The 27,528-nt window shown below is 52.2% G+C and overlaps 1 protein-coding gene across 1 annotated transcript in view; it reads right to left on the bottom strand.

The window, feature by feature from the left end:
- Positions 1-1,803: 1,803 nt before the first annotated feature.
- The window catches only part of ANGPT4 (angiopoietin 4), a 42,860-nt gene continuing 17,135 nt past the window's right edge, over positions 1,804-27,528 (bottom strand). Inside the window, exons 2-9 of the mRNA XM_044455124.1 lie at positions 23,507-23,662; positions 21,726-21,847; positions 12,494-12,726; positions 11,195-11,310; positions 9,912-10,013; positions 6,233-6,399; positions 3,954-4,084; positions 1,804-2,212 (exon numbers count right to left, since the gene is read on the bottom strand). Of these exons, the coding sequence (XP_044311059.1) occupies positions 2,040-2,212; positions 3,954-4,084; positions 6,233-6,399; positions 9,912-10,013; positions 11,195-11,310; positions 12,494-12,726; positions 21,726-21,847; positions 23,507-23,662 (1,200 nt within the window). The 3' untranslated portion in view covers positions 1,804-2,039. The remainder of the gene's footprint in view (positions 2,213-3,953; positions 4,085-6,232; positions 6,400-9,911; positions 10,014-11,194; positions 11,311-12,493; positions 12,727-21,725; positions 21,848-23,506; positions 23,663-27,528) is intronic.

Here is a 27,528-nt window from a genome sequence, read left to right as displayed (position 1 = left end):
TCTTCTGAAAACATCTTTGGTACACATGAGGGATTCAGCAGCCCTTATACAAGTACAGGGATGCGGAGAAACCCAAGCACTGGAAACCCCACCCACGCCGGTCCACAAATGGATCCTTCCCAAACGGCCAGTGCATTTTCTGCATCTCAGCCTGGCTCACTGTGCTCACGACTGCCCTGCCACGACCCAGGGGAGACCCTGGTTTTATTGGGATTGTAGGCAGTTCCAAAGCAGGGCAGGAAAAAGAAATTGGGTGAAGGAAGGATCCAGTGGCGTTGATTAGCATGGATGGTCAAACTCGGAAGACATCCCAAAGTGGCAATTTCCCGACACTTGATTACCATCATCTCCAGCCTGCCAGCTGAGCCTGCGCAGAAGCCTCGAATGAGCTTTCCTACACGAGGCCTTTAACCTGCCACTTTTTGGAAGCTTCCGGATTCTTTGTGGAATTAAACTCCGCTGCTTTACACATGATTTTTCCTGGGGCTTTGCTTTCTCTCCATGACACAACCACAAGGTGGAGCTGCAGCACAGCAGAATTGCAAAGCTAACATGAATCTGTTTGGCCGTGATTTAGCATTTTGGTGAGGACCCGGCTTTCCTTGAGCTAAAATAAAAAGTGCAGAAGGCCCTGGAGAACGACGAAATCAGGCAAAGCTCCTGTGGACGATCGTGAGTGAGGAATCGAGGAATCACAAGTGCACAGACAACGCCTTGTTTAAAGCAGTCCTACATCAAGGTAAGGCAGCTTGATTCCCCTCCGGTGTTTTGGATTCAAACTCCCATCAGCCCAGCCGGCATGGTCTGTGGGAGTCATAATCTGGAACATCTGGGGGAACATCGCATCGCTTCTCCCATCTATGTTGGCACGATGGAGCAAAACAAGGGCTCAGGATGAGACCCATATGCAGAGTGGATGGTGATTAAAGCGGCAATACACGGAGGCCATGTTGCAAAGCAAGCCTAAGAGGCGACCAATGTGCCCACCTAATTTTCATGGGGGTCCCACCTCGTGTGTTCCAGGCATAAGCAGTTGCTTCAGTTGAACAAAAGGGATATTTTAATGCCTGCCCCCTTTTCACTGCAGCCGGATTCGTCCACGCAGCAGAAGACGTCACCTGCTGGAGGGGGTCTGCTTGCCTGAAGAATCCCCCGTCCAAAATATGTTTGGCTTATTTTGCTGCTGCAGAGAGGGCCGGTGTGGATCCCAAGCAGGTGGCTTCTTGCAGAAGACCTTCCACAACCAAACCAATGGCACAATACGAAGGAAAAGCACAACAGTTCGGCCTTGGGAGCAACACCAATGCCACACACATGGCGAGCCGGCCGGCAATTTCCTGGGGAACAGCGCATAGCGCTTGTGAGCCAGACTGGCCTTTGGAAAATCCCGGCCTTTGCCTGCAGAAAAGACTGGAGAAGTTTTGCACAGATCCTTAAACCTTCCTCAACCTGCCACGGCAACTCGACCCAGACTGTGTGGCCAATTGCAGCTTTATGGGGGTGCAGCCAGCATATCTAAGGGCTGCCAGGCTGGCCTAGGCTGACATTTATGCAGATGGGTCTATGCAGCTGAAAAACTGCTCCCGTGAGCCTGGCGGGTGGTGGTTCCCATCGCTCAGCACGTGTGCTTGAAGTCCCCGAACCTTGTCTGCCACAGGAGAGAGCAAAGGTTGAGCCTTGAAACATCCCCAAGTGGAACCTATTTTGCCAGATGTTTCTAAGAGTGCCCGACAACCCCACCCCACTGGGATAATGCGGCACACTTTTCATAGGTCAGATTGAGCCTTCATCGGATACTTTTGCTTCTTCTCCTTTGGTTGGGGAATCGAAGGACCTGCCAAAAGCTTCATTTGTTCTCTGAAACCGGAGGTTGCAGCTTGCATCCTTGCCCCAGGGAGAAGTCCTGCCCCCTTTACAAGGGCCTCTTCCCCACAGGGCCGGCCAGGGTTCGGGTTCGGTTACGGTTGCTTTCTGTCCGAGCCGGAGGCTCGCCCGATGCGTGCCAAGGGCTGCTCTCTGGCTCAGAGGAACGGCGTCCGCTATGCCCCTTCGCGGCCACTGGAAGGCCTGAGCATCATCCGCGTGCCTTTCAACGAGTAGCCCGGTCCTTGGAAATAATGCCACCGGATCCCGTTCAGCTTCCGGATATTGTGCTTGGCCGGATAGTAGATGCCGTTCAGGTTTGACTGCCCGCAGGCATCAAACCACCAACCTGCAAGTGCAAAGATCAGGCAAGGTGAGCTGCAGGTGGAGACGCAACCCAATCAAGGCAGACGCTTCCCTGGAAGCAAAAGAGGAAGCTGAGGCTGCCCCTCTTTGGCCCAACCAGGAGAGGGTCAGGCTCCCTGGAGAAGAGCATCGCGCTAGCGGAGGCCGGAGGCAGAAGAAGGCAAGGGAGACCAAGCGGGGGAGGGAGGGACCCCACCGTGGAAGCCACAGCCTGACCGGTGCAAGAGCCGAGCATGGTCACTGGGGGGGTGGGGGGGGCGTTCCGGAGGGCCCTCATTCGCACGGTTGCCACCAGCGGAGACAACCGGATGGCACTGTGCGACCACAGCAGACGACGGCCCCGTGCCTTAGAGCACAGCAGCACGCAGAGGGTGCGAAAACAGCTCTCATTCTGAGGTGGGCAAACTTAAGGGGAGTTCAAAGGTTGGCAACAGTGCCAGCCCATTGCAAACCAGGAGAGGTGCCCCTCTTCCTTTGGGACTTGCCTAAAGTGGGGACTTCAGCAGGCAAAGCTTTGCTCATCCCTGACTTTGCAGGACAAGCTGCAGTTGCCAACTTTTCCTTTTTGCAAGGGATTCCCAACCCCTTCGACCCCCTCAGGCCGCAGCCATGCAGGCGCTTGGTCCTCCTGGGTGCAAAATCCCACACTCAGCATCTGAGTCTCTCTCTGCTTGAAGCAGCGAGTTCTAGATGTGTGGATGTCCATCGCTGCAGCCTCCAAGGCCTGGCAGCAGATGGGCAGATGCCGGAAACATTGCTGAAGGTGTGTCTGAATGGGAGGCGGGATGAGAAGGCCTCGTGGGGAAGGGGCTGAGCCCTGAGCTCCCTCCCCTCAGGCCCACAGAGCCTGGGGTGAGACCCAAAGCAACTGGCTTTGCTGGCTCCGAAAAGGAGGCAGAGTGCACTCTGCACAAAACACCACGGCATGGTGGGTTCCCCGAGACCTCTGATGTGGAGCATCCATGTGCTGGAGCATTACATGCTGCAAACTGCCAGCCTGGGTGTGTGTGTGTGTGTGTCAGCAAAGCTTCTGCCACAGACTCCAGGGCACGCTCCTGAGGGAGGTCCAGAGCCTTCCTGCCAGTGGGCCTCCCTCTCTTCCCAAGCATTTCCCATTTTCTTGGCTCCTGCGCAGCCTTTTCCCCACCCCAACAGCCTGAAATGCCTCTCCAAGGCTTAGCAACTGCCAAGGAGAGATTTCAGCTAAAACAGACTGCTCTTTTGGCCTTTTGCCCCCCCCCCTTTTCCCCTGGCCCCCCCCCCCCCCCGGCCTCCTCTGGAATCAAAGGAAGCTGCTCTGAAAATGCCTTTGCGCCTGAAGTTGAACGATGCTCCACACCACCTTCGAAGGAGAGGAGACCTTGGAGACAGGCTGGAACGCCCGAATGTCCCCCCATTCAGAAGTGGGGCACATGCACTAAACAATGTAAAGCCACAACAGAGGTGGTTCAGCCTGGAATTGAGGAAGGAAGGGGAGGGAAGGAGAGCGAGAAAGAGGCGATGGAGGGAGAAAAGCGCCAGAGAGCCTCAGCTGTGGGAAGGCACAGGCATGGAAATAATAACAGGAATGGGAGTGATGCGGATGAGGGCAAACTGATTTCCTAGTCACGCTCAGTAAGAGGGTCCACAGAACCGCCCTCCGCCAAGCTCTGCATGCTCAGAGTCCCTTTCTCCGCACCCCATCCACGCCCTTCCGCGTCTGGCTCGCACGAGGGCATACGCACCCCCGGAGAGCATCTGCGCACATTTGCACAGGCAGTTGTCGTTGTCGGCATCTCTTGTGCTGAAGCCGGTCCCCTGGCGAGCCAAGCCGCTCTGCTCCCCAGCGGTGCCCTTGTAGCCTTTCCAGAAAAGCCTGTGGGACAAGAAAGCGACATGCAGTCGAGTTCCGCATCTTTGAGTGACGGTGGGGAGCGAGCGGGGCAGAGCGGGGCCCCCCAGCTGGCACAGTTGGGTGCTCAGGGCTGGTGGGATTTTTTGGCAGGGGCGGAGGGGAAGAGGTGCCCATCCTGTGGAACTTGTAACGCCCCCATCCCTCTGCTTGCATTCCCAAAACAGCTGGACAACTGCTAAGTTGGCCAATAATCAAGGGAAGCTTTGTTATGAACACACGGCAAATGTGGAGGAAGACAACCCTCTCTCAAAGTTAGGAAACTTCCTTTGCTGGCTGTAGGCTCTGGCTTCAGCCCTTGAGAGCACCAGTTGAAATGAGTCAGTTACAGGTAATGCAATACATCCTTTTTCCAGGACAATTCTAGGTACCGATAAGATCCAGGGATCCAGCCCCCAATACCAACAATGCACCAGATGCTCTCGCCGTAGGCAACTGAAGCTGCATAGAAATTCCTGCTGAACCCACTGGGGTTTGTCTCCACACCAAGGGGTGGGCAGAGAGAAAGGCCAACGGTGTGCTAACCATGTTCAGCTGCAGAGGCTGTAGAGCATGTTCTGATCCAGGGGCCAGGCCAAACTTTGCTCTTCTGGTGACCTTCACACTTTAAAAGCTAACAAATGGCCCAGCGGTTGAGTAAGTGAGACTACGACCCACTGAGACTCTGTCAGTTTTCTGGCCCAGTTTGGGGGTATCTCAGAGGGGAAAAGCATGAAGGGGCTCAGTTCAGGAAGGGAGGCATTGACGATGCTCAGGGGATGATAAACCCATACGCAAGGGCTGAGTGTGAGTTGTCGCTGAACCACGGGTTCTCCTTGAACTGTGAGTTAGGAGGACATCTGAACCCTGCTGTGCTGACAAGCTGCAGCCTCTTAACCACAAATAACCCATGGTAAGAACCCACCCTCCGTCCCTGGGTTATGAACCACGGGTTCACCATTGATCTCAGGTGGGTTCAGAGACAGCACGACAAGCCATGTTCCGTCCACGGTTCAACTATGCTCCACACTTGTCCTTGAAGGTGGCTTATTGTGTGATGTGAACCCAGGCAATGTATCTTTTTCAGGCAATTTGGGTCCAACTCTTTGTTCCAATTCTAGCAAATGTCTTCAAGGAGCCTGTGGCCAGGTGCCCTACAGAGGGCGATCTTCTATTTGAAGAGCTGTTCAAGGATGGTCCTCTATTGTTGTTGCTGTTTACTTATTATTACATACTTATGATTATGTTTATACTTATGTCTATTCATTGGAAGTTGTCCGCTATTGCAAGGCCTGCCCAGTGCAACTCAAGTTGACAGAGAAAGAACCCTCAAACAGGAGGGCAGCAGGAGCCTTCACGTTGCCCCCTGGCGCGGACAGAGCGGGCACGCAGGGCACTTGCTCGTGGTCCGGCCCGCTATGGTGGGATGGGCTGCAGGCCTGTTTAAGTTAAAGCTACTGCCCCCGAATCTCCGCTGATGCCGGAGCGGCCATTCCGCCTCCAGAGAACCTTTGCCAGTTGGAAGGCTGCAATTTGCAGTGAAGAACCAGCAGGTGGCAGCACTAGACTGGATGGGAGCCGAAGCGGGGCTCCAAGCGGCTTCGCGGCATGCTTGAACGCTCCGACTGGCACAGGGTCTCTGGCAGGGAAAGGGCCTTCGAGCCCCTGCTGCTGAAGGCCTTGCGACTCGACATTCCGCAAGAATTGTCACCACGGGTCACAGCAAAGGCCTGTCTCTTCCGTCCAGTGGCCTGGCTAGAGATCTCTGGAAGCACGGAGGTGGGAGATCATGAGGACAAAAATCTTCTCCAGCAATGGATACCTCAAGGCCTGCTGCCTCTGATCCCCCCTCCTGTGTGACTAGTAGCTACTGGGGACCTTCCCCTTCCTGAGTTTGTCTAGGAGAAATTTGTGGAACCAAACAAGCGACTCTGGCTGCTGACAGAAGCCTCTTCTTCCTCCTCAGCATTGCCTTTTAAAACCAGGCAGGCCACTGCCCAATGCCAGCAACCAGTAGCAACCAGTGGCCTTGACTTCCTGGAGAGAGAGAGAGAGAGATTTCTCCTGGCTCCCTGCAGCACCTCCTCGCGGCATACATCTCCGCCAGCTTGTCTGGTGATGGGCGCCTCTTACCTGTACCTCTGAGACTCACTCCCCAGCTGGAACTTTTCGTACTGGGCGTACACGCGATGGCCTTCCCAGTCCAGGAGCTCCACCCTCAACGAATAGGCTGCCTGGCTGGTCAAGAAATGGACTGCCTCGTTACCCAGCCAATACTCTCCTGCCGGATCTCCAAAACCCTGGAAGAGACGGAGCACAAGCTGTAAGCGGCTGCTCTGAGTCTCCTGGGCACATCACCGAAGATCCTATGCCTGCCTTGGATGCTCCTAAAGAGGGCAGGCTTCACGTCCAGGTAGAGAAAACAGTAGCGGCCATGACTTCTCCTGCAGGGAGTCTGCAGGGCCCACAGGAGCTCTCCGAGCAATGGTCTTCGTTGTTGCTGAGTGCTGTGAAGTGGTCTTCTGCTTAGGGCAACCTGTGGGTGAGAGTGCCTGTCCTCAGGAGCCCAGCCCAGCCCTTGTCAGCTCAAGGCCGAGGCTTCCTGGACGGAGTCCATCCATCTCACAGCCGCTCTTCCTCTTCCTCTTCTGCCTTCGATTTTCACTAGCACGCTTGTCCTCTCCAGTGAGTCTTGCCTTCACATGATGTCCCTGAAGTACAACAGCTTATGTTTTTCCAAAGTTAGCTCTTAATGGGCTCTAGGACCCTGCAGTGAATTAAACCCCTGATTTTCTATAGTCTTGTATCATGTTGGGAATCTCCTTGGATAGAAAAGCCTTCTTGTTCTATGAACTGATCTTCAGGTTATCATTCTGTGCTTTTGTCGCTGCAGTTTTTAGAAAGAGTTTTGTTTTAAACTGAACTTTGAGAGTCAGTGGGGCGTCGTGGTTAAGAGCGCGGGACTGGGACTCAGGCAATGCGGGTTCTAGTCCCCGCTCAGCCATGGAGCCCACTGGGTGACTTTGGGCCAGTCACAGACCCTCAGCCCAACCTACCTCACAGGGTTGTTGTTGTGGGGATAAGATGGAGGAGGAGAATGATGCAAGCTGCCTTGAGCCCTTTGTAGGAAAAAGGCAGGATATAAATCAGAAAATAAAATAAACAAACAAACAAACTTTGAAAGGCCTGCTGATCTGGGGCGCTTTCACAGGTCTGCTTTGGGCTCAAGGAAAGCTGGTTGCTCATTGTTTAAGCTCAGGACAGGATCAAAGTGTCATCTGAATTGGCTCCAGGCACGCCAGGAGCTCCAAAGTCCCCCCACCCAACAACTCAGTCCCCTCTTCCACGAATTTGCACAAACCACTTCACAGATGCATTAGCCAGCGAAACAAGAGCTGATTCAGATGACTCCCCTCCCCCCGTGATTCACATCAAGCACATCTTGTTTATTGTTAAAGTGTGTCATATGAAGGCCTCCAATAACCCAACCCCCACCCCATCTTCCTCCATCCCTGTGGTTAATGTCCGGGGTACTGGGGAAATCTGCAACGGATCCAAATGACTTTGGATTTCTAGGAACCCAACCCATAGATTCTGTAGCAGATCAGCATATTTTGAGTCTCATGGCTCTGTTGATTTGCAGAGTGTTTCCTCAACTTTCTAGAACTGTATATAAAAGTAGTTGTGCAAAAGTACAATAGCATTTGCACATTATAAAATGTGCAATATGCTCATCAATATGTGAGGGTGTTCAAAGATAGGCTGGACGTCCACATGGCGGGCATGTCGTGAGCGGAGCCGGTTGGAGCTGGGGGTCAGACTAGATGGCCCGGGAGGCCCCTTCTGACTCGCTCGGTTTCTATGTTTCATATATTAGCATATGCAATATACACATGCATATGCTGGATAATATACTAATGTCTATGTCTTAAAAGCACAGTGTTTTGTACATTCATCTCCCTTCAGCTTTTGCTGTATTGTGTGTGTGTGTGCTTTGCTCATTGAGTATAAGCCCAAGGTAAGGAAAATAGCAACATGGTATGTGTGGGCATAGTGACAGATTTTATTTTCCTGGGCTCCAAGATCACCGCAGACGGGGACTGCAGCCAAGAAATTAAAAGGCGCTTGCTCCTGGGGAAGAAAGCGATGGCAAATCTAGACAGCATACTAAAAAGCGGAGATAGCACCCCGCCAACAAAAGTGCGTATAGTCAAGGCGATGGTTTTCCCAGTTGCAATGTATGGCTGTGAGAGCCGGACCATAAGGAAGGCTGAGCGCTGAAGAATTGAGGCCTTTGAATTGCGGTGCTGGAGGAGACTCCTGCGAGTCCCTTGGACCACAAGGCGATCAAACCGGTCAGTCCCGGAGGAGATCTACCCTGACTGCTCTTTAGAAGGCCGGATACTGAAGATGAAGCTCAAATACTTTGGCCACCTAATGAGAAGGAAGCACTCCCTGGAGAAGAGCCTAATGCTGGGAACAATAAATGGCAAAAGAAGGAGGGGGCGGCAGAGGATGAGGTGGCTGGATGGAGTCACTGAGGCAGTCGGCGTGAGCTTGAGTGGACTCCGGGGGATGGTGGAGGACAGGAAGGCCTGAAGGAGTGTTGTCCATGGGGTTGCAATGGGTTGGACATGACTTTGCAACTAACAACCAACACCAACAACCTCAGATATGCAGATGATACTACTCTAATGGCAGAAAGTGAAGAGGAACTAAAGAGCCTCTTGATGCGGGTGAAGGAGGAGAGCACAAAAGTTGGCCTAAAACTCAACATTAAGAAAACTAAGATCATGGCATCCGGTCCTCTCACTTCCTGGCAAATAGATGGGGAAGAAATGGAGGTAGTGACAGATTTTATTTTCCTGGGCTCCAAGATCACCGCAGATGGGGACTGCAGCCAAGAAATTAAAAGGTGCTTGCTCCTGGGGAGGAAAGCGATGGCCAATCTAGACAGCATACTAAAAAGCGGAGACATCACCCTGCCAACAAAAGTGCGTATAGTCAAGGCTATGGTTTTCTCAGTTGCAATGTATGGCTGTGAAAGTTGGACCATAAGGAAGGCTGAGCGCCAAAGGATTGAGGCCCTTGAATTGTGGTGCTGGCGGGGACTCCTGCGAGTCCCTTGGACTGCAAGGCGATCAAACCGGTCAGTCGTAGAGGAGATCAGCCCTGACTGCTCTTTCGAAGGCCAGATGCTGAAGATGAAACTCAAATGCTTTGGCCACCTCATGAGAAGGCAGGACTCCCTGGAGAAGAGCCTGATGCTGGGAACAATAGATGGCAAAAGAAGAAGGGGACGGCAGAGGATGAGGTGGCTGGATGGGGTCACTGGGTCAGTTGGCGTGAGCTTGAGTGGACCCCGGGGGATGGTGGGGGACAGGAAGGCCTGGAGGAGTGTTGTCCATGGGGTTGCGCTGGGTCGGACACGACTTCGCGACTAACAGCAACAACATGTGCTGGTCATAGTACTGTAAAATGCATGTAAAATGTACTTTTCTCAGGGGAGGGGAAAAATCCACTTCAGTCCATGAGTGAAGGCAGGAATGAAGTGCATCTGCTAATCTAAGAAACTCAAACAGACTTTCAACCCAAAGTGATACAAATGTTAGGTGGATCTCGACAGATTCTCAAGAAGCCAAACAGGGACAAGAAAACGCTCAGCCGCTATTCTAGCGCTGTCCTGCTTCGATCTGCAGCCTGCGGTCAGAGAGGGAAAGGGAGTCCCCGTTTCCCGCTGTGACGTTTCTCCGCTGCTTCTATTGACCAACATCCCCGAGGACAGAAGAGATTCTTCCAAGGCTATCCAGACCTGTTTGTACTCCTTCCAGTTCTTCTGGAAACTGACGCTGCCATTGACTCGGTTCTGGATGACAGTCCAGCCGCCTCCGTCGACTTCCATGTCGCAATAGGCCTGCAGGGGAGGAAAGCAGAGGCTGCAGGTGGGGAAGGAATGTGGGGCCGAAGGCAGCTGGGCCCCGCTGAATCCCGGCCCCTCCCAAATTCACAGGCAGGTCCGAACGGGGCTCTTCGCCAGTTCCTCTCGGCCCCACAATGGATCAAGTGCAAAACACCTAAAAAATGCATATTGTGCGAGAAAATGTGTTTAAAAATGCACATCTGAATGCTTCTGAAGTGCCTTGTGTGAAGTGACATAGAGGGGTGAACCACGGTCCGCGTGACACAGTCCGGAAGCTGATTGCTTTGCAGGGAAGGACTGTACCAGGAGGAGCTGCTTTTGAACTGGTTACTTGCAATGCCATGAAGAATATAAATGTGTTTTAAAAAAAAAACCAACTTCCTAATTAAATTGATATTCTTGGGATACTACAGCCAGTGCCATTGCAAAGGAACACCATTCACATAATTCTGAGCATGCCTTGCTCAACCTCGTTTTCTTGCAAAGTGTGTTTTTAAATGTACTTTGATCTATTTTCCAGAGACAAATTCATAATTCTTAGCACAGCTCTTTGCATTCTTCTTTAATACTATGTTGGGGCCCATGAATGATTTTGGCCCAGAGGATGGTCTGAAGGCACATCAGGCACCCACCCTGGTGAGGCCAAGCAGGCCCGTGGCTGGCCTGGCCTTGGAGGGAAGACCACCCCGGAACCGCCTGCTGCCGCCATGAGTTCCACCCTGGGAGAAAGGGGGGGGGGCGATACGTACAATAAATACATCACGCCTACCCCCATCTTGTTTTGCACATGGATTTCCTATAAACCATTAAGCAGTCGGTTTCCTTTGGAAAGAGCCAGAAAAGAGGCCGTAAGGGGCGTGCGTGTTTGTTTTACCTATAGGACAGTGTGTGTGTGGACGCAGGAGAGAAAGCAAGACAGCGCAAGCAAATGCAGCCGATGTGTCTGTGGCACAGGGACCTGGGTTCTGGCCCTGCTCAGGCAGGCGATTCACTGGGTGACACTGGGCCAGGCCATGTTGCGGCCCGGCCCACCTCACAGGGTCGTTGTGTCAAGAAAAGGTAGGGGAGGTGGAGGACTCTGTAAGCTACTTAACCGGACAAAATGCAGGATATAAATGAGATGATAAATATAGGCACCGACACTGCTAGAGGCCACCTTTGCGGATTTTACTGACCTTTTTGGATTCGGTCAGATTGTTGATATGCAGGGTGTAAACCCCACTGGGGTTGAGTCCAGACTGAAGGATTTCTGCACAGTCTGAGAAAAGCCGATCTTCTTTCTTCCGAGGAACTGGTGAGAAAAAGACAAACCCTGAAACGTTTCCTTTCCCTCCCTCCTGTCCTGCAACACCTCTCCTTCCCAAACAGATCTCCCTGGATAGCTATTTTCTTTGGGAAGGGAAATTCCGATCTGTCTGGGAGGATGGCTTGGGGAAAGTTTCACATTTAATGAAGAATGCATTTTATCCAAGATGATTTGGATGAGAGGAGGAAGGCCTGACCCCGTGCCTGTGTGGGCGGAAAGGAGTCCTACAACTCCCAGCATTCCCAGCCAGGCAGAGCTGTGGGGTTTTTAAATTCTTCTCTTTTGCTTTCTCAGCTTGCACCATAAGGACTGCCTCCCTTGCAAACATCAGTAAATAATTTCAACATTTGCACGTCCAGAGCCACTTGACATGCGAAAAATAAGATGCAGATTTGCCTGGACTGCAAAACTTTGAGGTGCCTCCCAATACCCCGCTGGGGGGAATTCTGAATTTTACATGTTGAGTGGAAACACAGAAACAGAGCGAGTCAGAAGGGGCCTCCCGGTCCATCTAGTCTGACCCCCGGCTCCGCTCATGACATGCCCACCATGTGCACGCCCAGCCTATCCTTGAGCACCCGCACCGATGGGGCCTCAACGACCCCCCGGGGAAGCCCATTCCACGCCCTTGGGGTCCTAACTGTCAGGAAGAGCTTCCTGGCATCTAAATGGAGCCTGGGTTCCCTGAGCTTTGCTGTGTTGGAGCACGTCCTGCCTTCCTCTGCAGGGGAGGACAGGTCTCTACCCATCTCCATGTGACACCCCCTCACACACCTGTATGTCACCAACAGATACCCTCTGAGTCTCCTCTCCTCCAGGCTGAAGAGGCCCAGTTCCCACAGTCTCGCCTCATACGGCATCCCCTGCAAACCGGCCACCAGCCTTGTGGCCCTACGCTGCACTGACTCCAACCTGGCTATATCCTTCCTGTAACGAGGGGCCCAAAACTGAGCACAATACTCCAGTTGCGGGCGCACCAGAGTCGTGTAGAATGGTAGCAATACCTCTCTCGATCTGGAAGCCACGCTTCTGGCTCTGCAGCCAAGGAACATCCCAGGCAAATTCCAGATGGCAGCAGAATGAACCTCCCACGGACCGAGCTAGAAACTCACCTTGAAGGGCATCATTGAAAGCCAGCTGCCGTTTTCAGAAATGCTGCTGAGCTCACCTTTGCCTTGGGAGACCAGCTGGACTAAACTCTGGACCGACTCCAGGAGCTGCAGCTGCTGTTGGTGGATCAGGCTGGTGTTGCTGTTCGTGGCATGCAGGGACTTCTCCAGCCCCTGGATGGTGTCGCTCTGGCGACTCACCAGCTGCTGGAGCTCTTCCTTCTCCAGTCGGATGCCCTCCATCTCCATCAGGTGCTTGGCCTCCATCTGTAGGACTCGTGTTTCCAAGATGCTGAGAGCAGAAAGACAAGGAAGGTGGTGGGCTCACAGGGCACATGGGGGTTGAGGCCTCCTGAAGCTTCCGTGTAGCCTGAAGTGCCTGATGCTGCCTAATCTTGGAAGCTAAGCAGGGTCAGGTCTGGTCAGAAGTGGGATGGGTGACTTGAGTGAATGATTCTTGGTGTAAACTGCCCAGAGAGCTTTGGCTATGGGCAGTATGAAAATGATGATGATGAACTGTCTCAGTGGAGTTCCTCCTCCATCACAGCTTTCTGACTGGGCTTTATAGAAGCAGGTGGTGGACCTGTTTCGGGGCTCAGGTCCATGGACAGAGCCTGTACAGCTCAAAAGAAAAGCCGCACTGCTTGAGGAACCCCGCTGACCTAGCCGTCCGCCAACCTCCTCTGCCTAGTGACATAACCGGAGGCTTCACAGAATTTCACAAGGGGATGGAGCCTGCCCCCAGAAGCCAGAGCCGTGCTTTTATAGTTTATTTAGGGCAGGGGTGTTCAGCCTCAAACCCAAGGCCCAGCTCTGGCCTGAAACCCTAACCGGCCCTTTTCTGTCCCCCCCAGCTCACCCCTTTTCCACAATGGCCCCATCCCTACCGCCAGACACATCCCTGCATCCAAACCACGATCCGTTGGAGAGCTCCCAGGTTTTGCGCAGATCCCTCCATTCTCTGAAAAGTTGGAATGCCTCTCCGGTGCCTTAGTTACTCACAAGGAAAACTTCTCACTAAAACACGCAGGTATTTGGCACTGCGTTTTGGCCCAGCTAGTGATCCGCTGCTTCATCCGGCCCTTTGACCAAATGTGTGGTTTTGGCCCCAATCCCTGGCATGCGCTGCTGCGGGGCAGGGTGGGGGATGCTTGGCCTCCTGGCTTTAAGGGGAATGAGGTGAAATTGTGGTGGGGGAAGCGCGGTCCTGGGCTCCTTTCAAATCCCAGATTCGGCAGGCAGCACGCCAGGGTCAGGAGACCTTTCTGGGCCATGGCCGCACTCGGAAATTTGGGGAAATGTCATGGGCACAGGCACAAAATGGCTGCCTTAGGCGGACCGTGGGTTGCCGCAAAGAAAAAGCGAGTAATTTCTGGCATACTGAGAGGCGAGTAGCTCAGAGGCCCCCAGTTTGCTTTGAAGGGAGCTCAGGTGAGGCTAAGAACTTTTAAAAAAGGAATGAAAAGTTGGGAGATGCAGAGCATCTTGGTGAGCATCGAGGCTGCTGTTTGGGGACACGCTGGTACCTGCAGGCCACCCTCTGCAAGGGGCACCGAGTGCCCGCTGCTATGGCGCAAAAATCAAACGGGCAGAGCCCTGGCCCCTTCTCCCACGAAGGTATCCCCCACCTGCAAAAGAAATCCTCTCAGAGGGAGGGGAAGACCTCCCAATAACCTTTTTCACGGGGGAGAGGAAACACAAGAACCTAAGAAAAGCCACGTTGGATTGGACCCAAGATCCGTCCAGTCCAGCGCTCTGTGCACACGGTGGCAAGCTGGCTGCCCCCAGGATCCCCCCAGCAGGAGGGGGGCACGAGCTGCTCCTGCCCAGCTCCCCAGCATCTGGTGCCTGCAGGCAGGCCGCCTCTGGGAGCGCCTGGCCAGCAAGGCGCGTGGCCACAGGTCCCCTTCTCCCCCAGGCATCTGCCCAATCCCCTTTCAAAGCCACCCAGATGGGCAGCCACTTCCCACGGCAGCAAATTCCCTATTTAACCATCTGCTGTGTGAAGAGTCCCTCCTTCAGGGCCAAAGGCTTCATTTGCCTTTCCAGTGCAGGGGGCAGCTGGGGAATTTTCCCAGCTGGGTAAAATTTCATTTTACTGAGTTGGACCCTAAAATGGCCCGCAAGTTGTTGCCGTGTCACGGGGCTCTTCGCACAGGGTCTTTCCGCCTTTCCTGGGATGCTCCGGAGATGTGCCGTTTCCCAGGCATTCCAGAGGGGCTGCAGAACTGGAAGCGCTTTTGCTAAGCGCCCTGCCACACTGCAGCCGTGTGCTCAGCCTCTTTACAGGAACCCACGTCATGTGCTGGCGAAGAGCCTGTCTTGGCTTCCCAATGAGAAAATGCTGCAGAATTCCCCCTGCCCTGCCCTCTTTCATGGCTGCCTCGATTCCACCCCCATCAATGGCCAAAAATGGGGCTGGCTGAATATGTGGCACCGTCTTAGTGCAGGCGGGGAGTGGGCCATCCCCTCGGGGGGTGCTTCTGGGTTTCTCCAATGTGTTTGGCTGTCCAATGCAAGAAGCAGGCTGGTGGACCCCCCCCAGCTCTTGGTCTGATCCAGCAGGGGTCTTGGTCCACTCTGAACCTTTGGCATTTGGTGAGGAAATGGGAACGTGGAGAAGGAGGGGAGGATTACAACAGCCAAGGAGGGGCCCATGGATTTTGTTTTTTGGGTGTTTTTTTGGATTTTACTGCTAAGTTTATATCCTCTTATCCTCTTGCAAGAAGTCCACAGCAGCTCACCCAGTCTTCCTGCCCCCAGCATTTTATCCTCATAAAAACCCTGCGGCACAGGTCAAGTTGAGAACAAAGGGCTGGTTCCAGGGCTCCCAAAACAAACTTCACAGCGAGGTCTGACCACAGCTCCTGACTGACTCCTCAGTCTAGTACAAAAGAGGTGCAAAACCAGTGATGAAGCCTCTTGGAGTCGACTCCGGTTTTCCATGGTGTAATTCCCCTCCATTTTTGTGAACACGCCAGCTTGGATGAAGCAACAGCTCACTGCATCCCAGCCAGCTGGCTTCCCAAAGTTTGAGGGGATCATTTCAGTTGCAACTGCAGCATATGTTGGATCATGCACAAAGCTCAGTTGCCATGCCAAAATGTAAAAAAAAAAAAAAAAAAGCCACTTGATGATGAGTTTCATTTGCCAAAAATGGGGGAGAAAAACACGATCATGCATTCCAAGATCCCTTGCAAGTGTCAAATAATTTGCTATGCAATTCAGCTCCCAGAGGATTTTAGCATTCAAGCCTTGAAAATGTATATTCGGCAAAAGCTTAGCTGCAAATATGTTCTTTCAAGCCTGTGGGAAACACCTGGGGAAGAAGAGGCAATGTTTTATGAGATGCTGAGGTGCTCTGCTCATGCCTTCATGATCTTGCAATGTAGTCGGTTCCCCTTCCGGGGCAAGCTCTGTGAAAAGGGACTCTTCAGCATGGTTCATGGAATCATGGAACTGGAAGGGGCTTTGGACATCCTACAGGCCGCCCCCACCGCCCAGTACAGTCCTTTCCTTCCATCCTTCCAGCAAAGAAGAGCCCAACCTCACCCAAGGCATCCGTTCCACCACTGGACCAAGGACCTCGCTCCCATTTTGAGTCTAATCTTCCTCCGGGCAATTTCCAACCACTGGTTCAAGTTCTGCCCTTTGGAACAGCCGTTTGTTCCATGTTCTGCATGACAGCCCTTCAAATGTTGGGAGAACACGACCATGTTTTTCCTTAGCCTTCCCTTCCCCTGGGTTCTTTGGTTTCAGGACTCTTCGCCAGTCTCATGGTTCACCTCTGGACACGATCCAGGTCGTTGATGGCTGCACTGAGTCATGGAACGATGCGCAGAGTCGTGGGATGCACTAGGGAGGACGGAAGTGATGAGACAGGAAGTCGGTGGAGGGGCCACGACTTACCATGGCTGGCCGAAGAGAACGGGCTGAGCACACTTAGAACGGAATGAAATTTCCTGCTCTCTCACATCTGCTGGGGATTTGGGTTAATGCAACATGGCAGCAGCGGCTCTTTAAAAACCTCTGTGGGATTCTTTAGAGCAAGTGGACGTGGCGCTTGGCCAGAGCTCCCTCTGAGACTCAGTCCGAAGAACTGGAAGAAGTCCAAGAGTCAGAACAAGAACCCCCTGACAGCAGGCAGGAGTTAAAGACATCCAAGCTCAGTCCAGGGTAGGGCTGGAACTCCAGCAGGGTCATGTGCCAGCTACCCCTGCCATTTGATGGGAGAGGGTTGTTCTGAATTGAGGGCAGAAAATATTTTTTGGAAACATTTGCCATTATTTCTTGGAGACCACTGTTAAAAAGAAAATGTGGAAAAGAGGTATCCCAAGACATGGAACCCAATGGAAGGGCCAGGATTTAGGAAGTGCTGAGACAGGAAGTCTTGGGGAAGGGCTTTCGCTGGGGCTGGGTCAGGCTGTTCCTCACGGCCAAGTGGGAGACGGAATCCGCAAAAGCTTCAGTGACATCCAGTACTCCATGTTCCTTTTATATATTTATTGGCCAAACATTTTTCCAGCCTGGGAGAAATATGAACTATGGGCCCATTATTCCTGCCTGCAAGGCATTTTCTTTTTTTGAAACATCGCAGAATTGATAGCTGTCCTTTAAGTATTTTTCCCTTCTCTCCTTTTGAGGACCTTAAGTTTCGGGTTGCTCAAGAGAGGACGTCTCCACTGGCCATTTTTCCAGTGCAAATATGGAGTGCTAGCAGAAACCAAAGTTCTGAGCGCTGTCCAAGGGAGAGTCCAGGGAAAGAAGTGGGCCACCAAGGAGTGTCTGACGGGCCCCCACGGCCACCTCTCCCCCTGCCTGGCGCCCTGTGCCTGCTGCTTACTTGAACAGGAAAATTGTACACACTGTGAAACTGCAAATTGAACAGGGATTGAGTGGGAAATGTGTGATTTCCTAGTTGGCACAACCTGCCTCCATAGAGGAGGGAAGCAAAGAGGGGCCGATTCAATCTGCAGGGGACTCACACAGTTGGAAGGGGCCTAGAAGTCCGACCCCCTTCTCCACACAAGACTCAGGTCACCCATCCAGATTCTAACCAGGCCTGACTCTGCTTAGCTTCCAAGATAAGGCAGGATCAGGCACTTCCAGCTACATGGAAGTTTGTGTAAACTGGGAAAGCTGAGCATGCAAATCAAATGCAGTCGCATGTGTGGGGATGTGTGTTTGCCCTGCTTGAACCAGGCTTGGCTGTACTTTTTGCAAGCAAAAGCGGAATTTTCCTACCTCCCCAGCTTCTGCTGGCGCAGTGTTTGCTCTGTGTGGATTGAAGTGGCCCCGCAGCCGGATCACTGTGATTCCACTTGCCCAGGTCTGAGAGCCAGAAGCCTCCCTTTTCCAAATGCCCAGAGGCCCGGTTCCCTGACGCTGGCCGCGCAAGCGCCGGAGACCTGGCGAAAGATGTCCCTAGGCTCAGCACGGCTGCAGTGGCAAGCAGTTCCACAGAAAGCTGTCTACCTGCCCCAAAACCGTGGGTGTTGCAGCATCCATCTCAGAGCTGGGGACAGGACTCCAATGGGCACCCGCACTCACTCAGTCAAGGGGCCCTTCTGGAATCAACCCCCAGACACAGCGGGAGGGGCCGGAGGGGACACGGGACACCAGAAGGGAGTGGGGAGCCTTCAGGCACCAGGAGAGATGGCCCCAAGGCTTCTCCAGGGCCGGAGCTCAGCTAGAGTTTCCCCCAAACAAAGGGCGGGGGGAGGACTGCACAGGGACGCTCTGCACAGGCACTGGAGATCTTTGCCATGGACAGAAGGGACTCTTCAGGGAAGCAAGAGGCAGCTGACACAGGGCTGGGCCAGCAGAACGTGCCTTCCTTTTTTAATTTCTGACCAACTTTTTCCCCGCATTCTGTAGTTTTTGCTGACTTATCCTTAATAAATCTTTCACCCAAGCCCAAAGGGGGATGCTCACACTATATTTTGGGTCACATGATGCCAGTTCAACTCCCCAGTTGCACACAATGGGCTCAGCAACATTGTAACTTAGCCGCACGCCCCTGAGGACACCAGCGGAGTGTGAGGAGTCCCACGGAGACCGGTTTTCCCCTGCGGTGGAGGGCAGGATGCGCTCCAATGGAGCAATGCTCAGGAAACTGAGGTTCAGTTCGGATGCCAGGAAGTACTTCCCGACAGTAGGACCCCCAGGGTATGGAATGGGCTTCCATGGGAGGCGGTTGAGGCCCCATTGGTGCGGGTGTTCAAGGACAGGCTGGACGTGCACATGGTGGGCATGTCGTGAGCGGAGCCAGCTGGAACCGGGGGTCAGACTAGATGACCTGGGAGGTCCCTTCTGACTCGCTCTGTTCCTATGTTACTTTCAATGAAGGCAGCTGAAACCATTGGGCCCCACTGCAGCAAACTTCATGCCCTCAAACAGGGCCACCTGCGGACACCAGGTCGCCGCATTGGAGATCCAGGAACCTGGCAGATCCTGGGCTTCCCAAGTGTTCTGCCTGCACAGAGGAAAGGGGCAGCCTCGCTCCACAAAGGCAGCGATTTCTTCCACCAACGGCGCACTGGATTTAGGCCATACTTTGTCTTTATAGCCATTTTTAGAAGCATTTGCTGACTGATTCCTCTGGGCACCCTGCTAACTGGAAGAAATAGTCTCAGATTTAAAATGTAAGTGAAGTCATTTCATCTGTCACTTGATTACATTTTGCGTCCCTAACAGCAAATTATCACATTCTGGACCGGCTTCAGTGAGTGGCAGAGTTTTTTCCGTGTGCCTCGGAACGCAGCATCCGTCCTTCCCAGAACACTTTGCGGTAGCGAAACTTGCTTTGTGTATCTCACGCCTCCTGGGGACCACAGAGAGGCATCCATGCTGCAGCTTGCCAAGGGGTCTCCATCAGCACGAAAGGACCCTCTCGCCCAGTGCAAAGCTCTCCTCTTGATGGCCCAGTCTGGGGTGCAGAGCAGCAGACGACCTTCCCGCATCAGCCGGGCCGTGGTGGCAGCTGCCAGGAGACCGCCACTCCCTGGGAGGCTGAGCAAGGCTGAGCGAGGCCACGTTCCAGAAGAGCAAGGCAGAGATAAGGCGGGGAGGCAGGCCAGGCCAGTCCAAGGCAGATAAAATATGTCTCCCGAATGCATTTCTGAGGCGTGAATCAATCCAGAAGCGGAGGCCAAGGCGCCGCGGGTTCCTGGCTCCGAGGATTAACCCTCTCGGGGACTGTGTCACCCAGGAGAGGAAGCTTGCCGGGTGAAGGAGCAAGCCCAGGGATGCACGGGGCAGGAAAGGCCTTGCCTTCAGGGAGGGCTGCAGGAAAGGCCTCGTCCTCCGAAATCCAGCATGAAATCCAATTTACACTCCCCTCTGCCTGTGTGAAGGCCAGTCATGTCCCTGCGAGGCCCAGTAGCTACAGGATCACCTGGATAAGCCACCAAGGTGTGCGCGAAGAACCCCCGGTGAGGAGAGAGTGGGGCACGATCCCTTCTTGCATGCAGCAGCTTGAGGCAAAGACGGGATTCGGGGCGTGTGGCATCTTCTCACGCTCACAGAACACCTGCATGTTGGGGGTGTTTATTATCTTTGCAATCCTCCCAAAAACTAGTGTTTCCTCAGGCAGGGTACAAACAGTTAAAAGACTAAAATGTAATATAAGCCAGTATTTATGTGTGTATAGTACAATACACACAACTTGGGACCTCAAAGCATCGCCATAAAAACCTAGAGCTAGGTCTGTGAAGTACCTGGGAGAAAAGCAAGGTGTTTGCGTGGCTCTGGGCACTGGGCAAGCCTTTTTGGGGGTTCATTCTGTAAGTGGGGTGCCACGACTGGGAAGAATCACTACAGAAGACTTCGGGAACTGGACTGTCAACAATGAAGAATTTGAAATTGAGAAAGATTTTGCATACGTCGGCTCAGTCGTCCGTTCGAAGGGAGACTGGAGCCAAGAAATTTGACGAAGGCTGAGGCTTGGAAGGGCAGCGATGAAGAATCTGGGAAAGATCCCCCGGTCTAAGGACATTGCAGGGCCAAGACCATCCACACGATTGTACTCCTGATCGGTATGGATGGCTGTGAGAACTGGACAGTGAAGGAAGCTGGAAAGAGGAAAACGAGTGCCTTCAGAAGATGGTGCTGGAAGAGAGCTTGTGAATACCCTGGACTGCCAGAAAGACCAAAGGGGCTCCTAGCCAGATCAAATCAAGCCAGAGTTTTCCCTGGAGACAAAAATGTTGAAACAGAGGCTGAAGTACTTTGGGCCCATCATGAGAAAGCAAAAGTTCCCGGAGAAAACCATTGTGCCAGGACTAGTTGAAGGCAGGAGAAGGCCAGGAAGACCAAACAGGAGATGGATGGAATCCACAAAGGCGTCTACAGCCTCAAGCCTGGAAGAACTGAATGGAGCTGGACTTTCATGTGTAGGGTCGCCATAGGCCAGAGAGGACTTAACAGCATGTCGTCATCGTCGTCGTCATCATCAACAGCAGACCCTCTCTTGCAGCTACCTGCCCACTTTCCTTTGGCAGGGGTGCCTGTGTCCTCTTTCACTAGGCAGTCCTCTATTTGGAGGGCTGTCCCATCCAATTCAGTTCTAAAAGCAGGAGATGGTTCTGAGCCCCTCAAAAGCCCAGGTGTCCACCCTGCAGCAGGCTGAAGAGGTGGGCACAGAGACGGCCCACACGATCATAAAATACGCTGCATTTCTATTTAAACTGCAGCAATTATTTCTGAGTTTGCAGAAGTACTTTCATTAGCACTGGGTCCCCCTCCCAGCCTTTTGGTATCAGTGGGCATCCCTGGAGTGTTGGGCCTTTTCCCAAATGGGGGACAGGGCAGGACCAGCTGCAAAACACCTTTTCAAAGAAAGCAGATCGGCAGACTACAAAAAAAGCCACGTGCCGAGAAGTGGCAGGAGTGCGGTCTGAGCTCCAAAACACAAAACTACTCTCTACACCCTGCTAAAGTCACACTAGAGGACTGTGCAGCAAGCCACCCACCCAGGTTTAAAAGAACCATCTTTCGAGCCGCCCCGAGGCTTTATGAGCCGCCCCGAGGCTCTGTTGCGATGGGGGCGGCATAAAACTGTTTTAAATAAATAAGTAGAAAGTCTTAAGAAACTGTACAAAACCTAAGGCGGCCAGTGGGCATCCCAGGAGGGCTTGTGGGCTCCCAGGAGGGCGCAGAGTGAACACGCATGGGTCGAGCGTGCCTCGGCACCCCCCGCCGTGCTGCCTTTCGGTGCCGCGTCTCCTCCCTTGCACGAGGCACAGGTGGGCCGCCCGGGGCAGCCGGCTCGGCCTCTGCCCAGCCGCGTACCTGTTCTGGTTCTGCAGCTTGTGGATCTCGTTCGTCTGCACCAGCAGCTGCTTCTCCAGCTTGTTGGTGGAGAGGGAGTTCTCCAGGAGCTGAATCTCGATGCGGGAGGTCTGGTTGAGAACCTGTGCAAGCAAGGCACGGAGCAAGACGAAGGTCAGGTGAAAACCGATCCCCCCAGAATCTCTTTCTTTCCACAGCAGGAGGTCAGCCGTGGAAAACGGCAAGCACAGAGCAGGGGCAGAGGGCCTCCACGGAGCAGCTGCAGCCCCCCAGGGTCTGAGGCTCGATTCCCCATTCCTTGCTGGGCTCTACATTTCTCTGTAATCCTAGGCTTGGGTCCAGGATCTGCTTCCTTTGATGGCAAGGAGCCGCTTGGTTTTCAGGGCTCTGCCCTGCGGGTCACACCACAGCTCACCCCATTCAGCGGGGTCCCTGGACCCTCCAAAGAGCATCTCTGGGGTCTTGAGGAGGAGGTGGGGCAAGCTGCTTTCACCAGCCCTGCTGCCCACACCTAAACGCCATCATACTTTCTTGGGGGAAACAGAATGCTCCTTTCTCCAAAGACCACAGTCGATCTCCCCTCCCATGCAAGGGCAGCCTTGCTGCATCAGGACCAAGGCCGGTGTAGCACAGCGCCCTGATTCTCATGCTGGTCAACCAGATGCTGAAGGCAGGGGCTGCCCCAGCTTGACCCCATTTATCCGTGTAAAGCTTTTCTATCCCCTTCATTCAGTGAAAAAGCTCTCTGAGTGCTGTACCATGAGCTCTCTGAGAAAATATATATTTACTGTATTTATATCCTTTCTTTTTTCCTGCAAGGGACCCAAGGCAGCTTACACTGGGGCGGGGGAGAGATAGAGAGAGAGAGACAGAGAGAGAGAGACTGGCTCAGAGTTGCCTCGTGAGTCTCATGGCCAAGTGGGGATTAGAACCCATAGTGCTGAGTCCCAGCCCAGCTCTCTGACCACTACCCTACACTGCCTCTCCAGCACACAGAAAAAGCATTGGAAAAGGCATTTCAGAGAGCTCAGCTGCCTCTGTCCCCGGGGCTCTCCTTCGCTCTCGAGGTCCACAGCAAAGGGCCAGCCAGTGAGTGGCACCAAAAGCAGACCAGGCTGTGCAGCCTCTTTTAGGTGTGCTTGCATGGCCCCCAAGAGAGAAAAGGGGTTTCTATAATTGACCTTCCTCATCTTGAAATCACTCCCACCCATCCTGGCTATTCAACTTGAAAGTTTAAGGATCAACCAATGCATGTTCAGAGAGACAAGAGCCATGAAACTAGCAGCACACCCCTACCGTGGATCGCAAGATGTGCCGTTCCATCCCAACCACCTCTCTCTCCCTTTACACACACCCAGACATAGTAAGTGGCATACAAATCTTGAAAGAAACATTTCTTTGCAAAATCTAAGCCAGAGCACCTCCTGTCTCCTCCTCAGCCTATTTGCTTTCAAGAGCTTTGATGTGCCGGCTCAAGATGAGCTCAGCGACGGTCAGCACCGTGCCCCCGGGTTCTGGCCCTTCTGCCTTTGCGAGCGAGCACTTTGCTTTGACGAGGGAGTTCAGCTTTAAAACAAAGAAACAAATGAATGCCAGTTCTAGCAGCAAAGTCCACGGAGTGGGGAAAGGCTGAAGACCAGGGAGAAGCCCCCAGGATAGACGCCTGCTACTCAGGCTGGAGCAACTGGGCCCAGCATTCCCTTCTGCTCCCCTCTCTAATGAATAAACATATTCATTATCCCGGTGTTTCCCCACATGCTCCCCACTGCCGCAAAGAACACCTGAGCCTCCACATCTGTGAGTTTTCTGGTCTGCTCGGCCGTTTGATTCAAGAGGTTCGTCCCGATCTCCAGCATGGTGGCCGTCTGGTTCTGCACTGCATTGTGCTGGATGTGAACCATCTCCGATTTCATATTCATCTGGATGTAACTTTCCAGCTAAAATAGAACATAGCCAGAAGTTATGGGCGAACGATATGAGATTACACCTCCCCAGTCCCAACTCTCGCTTGGCTTCCCCTCCCTCCAGTTCATTCCACAAGAAGAGCAATTCCTATTTCGTAAAACAAACTCCCCCAGATGAATGATTGCTAAACGGGTCTCTGGAGGCACACCTTGGATTCTCTCGCCTTCAAGCAGATGCCAAGCTTGGGGCAATTTCCGAGAAATATGTTTTGGGACAATTTGACCTACGTTATTATCATTAATGCTTTTTGTGGTCGAGCCATCCGGCGGCGGCGGCGCGTGCTCTTGGCAACCTGGATTGCTGCCTCAGGGAAAAAGAAACTCAGCTAAAAACTCCTCTTGGAAAAATTAATCTCTGAGAAATGTTGGCCAAGAAAAGATTAGGTGCCTGTTGAATCCACTCTTGCTAAAGAGCCCTTTTTCCATGATCCATGGACTATACCCTGAGGGAAGGGCTCCCTTGACTCAGGGCTGTTTCCGAGATGAATTTTCCAAGCCTCTTGTCCCAACCATGCCTGGGCAGGAAGGACTTTTGCCCTACCCCAAATTCTCCATTCTGGAAATGTTGCCAGAAAATCTGATATACAAATAATGAACTTGATCTCCAAGTTCATTAAGTCGCCAGAATGTCCCAGTATGAGAAGCGCTCAAACTGACTGATGTTTCTCTCTTAGCATACACAGAAAACCAGTTGAGTTAGGAGAAGGGAAGGGAGCAGAAAAGGACAGGGCTAAAACATTTTTGTTCCAGGTGCCATTTGAAATATCCAGCCCTTCTTTGGCTGCTTGGGAAATACTTGCTCTGATTAGTGCAGAAAGGTTGACAAACTGAGCAGCTAGAACAGCCTTTTAAAATGCAAATTTTATCTAATCTAAAACATTTGAATGGGGAAAAGTTTCATCGCCTGTTAGAAAAGATACAGATGGCCGACTGTCACATTGGAAGCAGGCCCCTTCCTGTCTGAAGGGAAGATGGAACACCTAAGATTGTGGAGGCTGGAACCTCCACCAAGAAAAATGTTCCCTCCGAGACATCATTTTGGCATATGCAAATTTGGACAGATGCAATCAATGCATCCATCAAGTTTAAACTGAGTAATCAACTGAGATTTCTTTAATGGGGTGAAAGCACAGCATTAGCTGTCCAATGATCTTTCGGGAGTAATCGGTCATCAGGTCCTGCTTTTCAGGAGTCAATTGGCCAGCGACATTGCAACTAAAATATAAAACGAATTTTTACTGTCAGATTAGGGCAGGCTTAAGCATTTTAAATAGGTTCTTGGTTCAGTCATAATGAAGAGTAGTTGGGTAAGGTCATGCACAGGCTGGGATTCACTGGTTTTGCATTTTAACGCTAATGATCTAATTTGCATACCAGAATGCAAATTACCAGAATGCAAATATCCTTTCCTTTTCAAAGCAGAGTGCATGCTTTTGTTACTGATTAATTGTACAGTGGTTTTATTCTTATATTTATGGTTTTTACTGCCCTGCATTTTATGTTCACTACTTTAATAACTTTATGGAAAGTGGTATATGCATTTGAATACATGGATTAAATACACTCACACATCTGGACTTTACAATGCAGCTGTTCATTAAAAATGCACCAAAAAATACATACATCACAGAAGCTGCTTGCCAAAAGGGGCATATACTAGTATGCAAATTTTCATGCAAACTTTACAAACAACCTCTTCCCACACACGCATTTGCAAAAGGTTCTGGAAATTAGAAGGAATGAAGTCATGCTTAGCAGAAACGCAAGCTTTCGTGAAACCAGAGCTCTGCACCTTTCTCAGAGTGGGAGCTCGCCTGGAGCTGGATTGCACAGTGGTTGGATTCAGACAACAAAGGCCACAATCTAGGGTTGAGGATGAATTTCTGTCCAACTATGAACTGTCATGTCGTTTGAACCCAGTCAAGACAGCAACCCTTGGTGAGACACCCACAATTCACTACCCTCCAACAGAACTTGGATTCTCTCCATGGGCTGGATTTGAACAACCCATCATTTGCAAGCGCAGCCGGGTTAATGAGCTCTCCAACTATTCTCTGCGCCTGCTAGTTGCCAGGATCGGACCAGGGCTATGCCTGTGTACTTCACACTGGGACTGGATTTGCTATGTATGGCTCCTAGGAAAGTCCCAGCGCCAGTTCTTGGTCCTTAAGCAGCAGGGATCCCGCACCGGATTCCCAGGGCCGGGGTGGCAGAGGTAGAGGGAGAACTGGCAAGATATTTACTTATTTTATACTGTTAATTTTAATTTTATATTATTATGTTTGTATCTCAGTGTATTTTTTGTATTTTTGTATTTAGTGGTAATTTATTATGTTCTATTGTATTTCAATGTATTTTATTGTGTTGTAAGCCGCCCCGAGGCTTCGGCAAGGGGCGGCATAGAAACGTTATAACAACAACAACAACAACAACAACCAGGAGAACCAGCCAAGATTAGACATCCGCACAGCAGGGCCTGAGGGAAACACCAGGCCAGGATCCAGCAAGGATCAGGTGCCAACAAGCCACGGCAGGTCCAGAGATAAAAGCAGGGTCAGAAACAGGTCAGGGTCCAGATGTTTCTGGACTGGAAGCAGAAACCAGGTCAGTAACATGCAGCCTCCACCACAGAGACTGTCCTGGCTGCAGCAAAACAGGATTGCATGGTCCTCATCCTGAAGGGGCGTACAGGTGTGCGGCCAGTCCTGCATAGACTTGCAAGCTGACCAGGCTGCCTCCTGCATCAGGCCGCCAGGGGAGCTGCAGACCTGCAGGCCCTGGCGCCCAAGGACCATCGGGGCATTTCAGCCCCCCACTCCTGAAGCCAGTGGTCTGTGATCGCTCCAATATAGGCAAAGACGTAACTTCTTAATGTAGCTGTATAACCAGTTCAGAGGCAAAGTGAAGCCCCTTCCACATCGCGTCCAGAGAAACCAGCCCGTGTCGGACCGTCTCCACAAAGACCTCTCCTCTTCCACCCACTGCCACCAGCTGCCCTTCCAGCAGGGTGCGCTGAAGGAGAGCAGAGGGGGGAAGCAGGCCGGTGCCGCCAGCCCCACTAAAATGACGGATTTCCCCTGCTTCCTCCTGCATTTCTATTTTATTGTTCTTTCTTTTAACTTTTATCAGTGGTCCTTTCTCAATTATCTCCAGCCAGCTGCAAGAAGAACTTCGTCACCTGAGGAGCAGAATAAAATTGCATACAGTGAATGAACATTCATAGCCCTCAGCCAATGCAGCCTCGCTTCCAAGCTGGACGTGGGACAATTGCAGGCTGGGTGTTGCAAAAGATGGAAACAAGCCTTGAACTGAAGATGCAGATTAAAGGCAGATGTCCCTTCTTCTCCCCTAATCCACCAGGGAGATGCATTTCCCAAAGCGTTTTCTATTTTAGGAGGTATTATTATAAATCAGATGTTGGGTTAATTTGAAGATACATTCCAAGTGCCCAACTTTTTGTGCAGACTTGTGGGCAAAAGGGAAGAACTGTCTGGGATCCTGAGTGTTTGTGCAGTGAGAACAAATTGTAGAATTCAGCCCAGAAAGGGAGAACCTAGCAGGGAATGTTGGGTCAGGAGCTGAATTAGGGGTTCTGGTTGGTCAGAGACCAGTTTCTTGCATTACAACCAGTGTCCTACATTTCAAGCAGGGCACTCTGGTAATGGCCCTCTTTTGCTCTTGCTCCCCAGCAAAAGCTTTGGAGTGGTATACTGCTCCTGACCATGGAGGTTTTATGCATGGTGAACATTTATGGATTGACATGAAACAAAAAACTCCACCAGCAGCAGGGAAACATCAATCTAAATGAATGAAAAAGAAGATAAACTCATGACTCATCA

The sequence above is a fragment of the Varanus komodoensis genome, unplaced genomic scaffold, assembly GCF_004798865.1.
Source record: "Varanus komodoensis strain SLA01 unplaced genomic scaffold, ASM479886v1 scaffold8, whole genome shotgun sequence".
NCBI classification, from domain to species: domain Eukaryota; kingdom Metazoa; phylum Chordata; class Lepidosauria; order Squamata; family Varanidae; genus Varanus; species Varanus komodoensis.
This window is presented reverse-complemented; position numbering and strand designations above follow the sequence as displayed.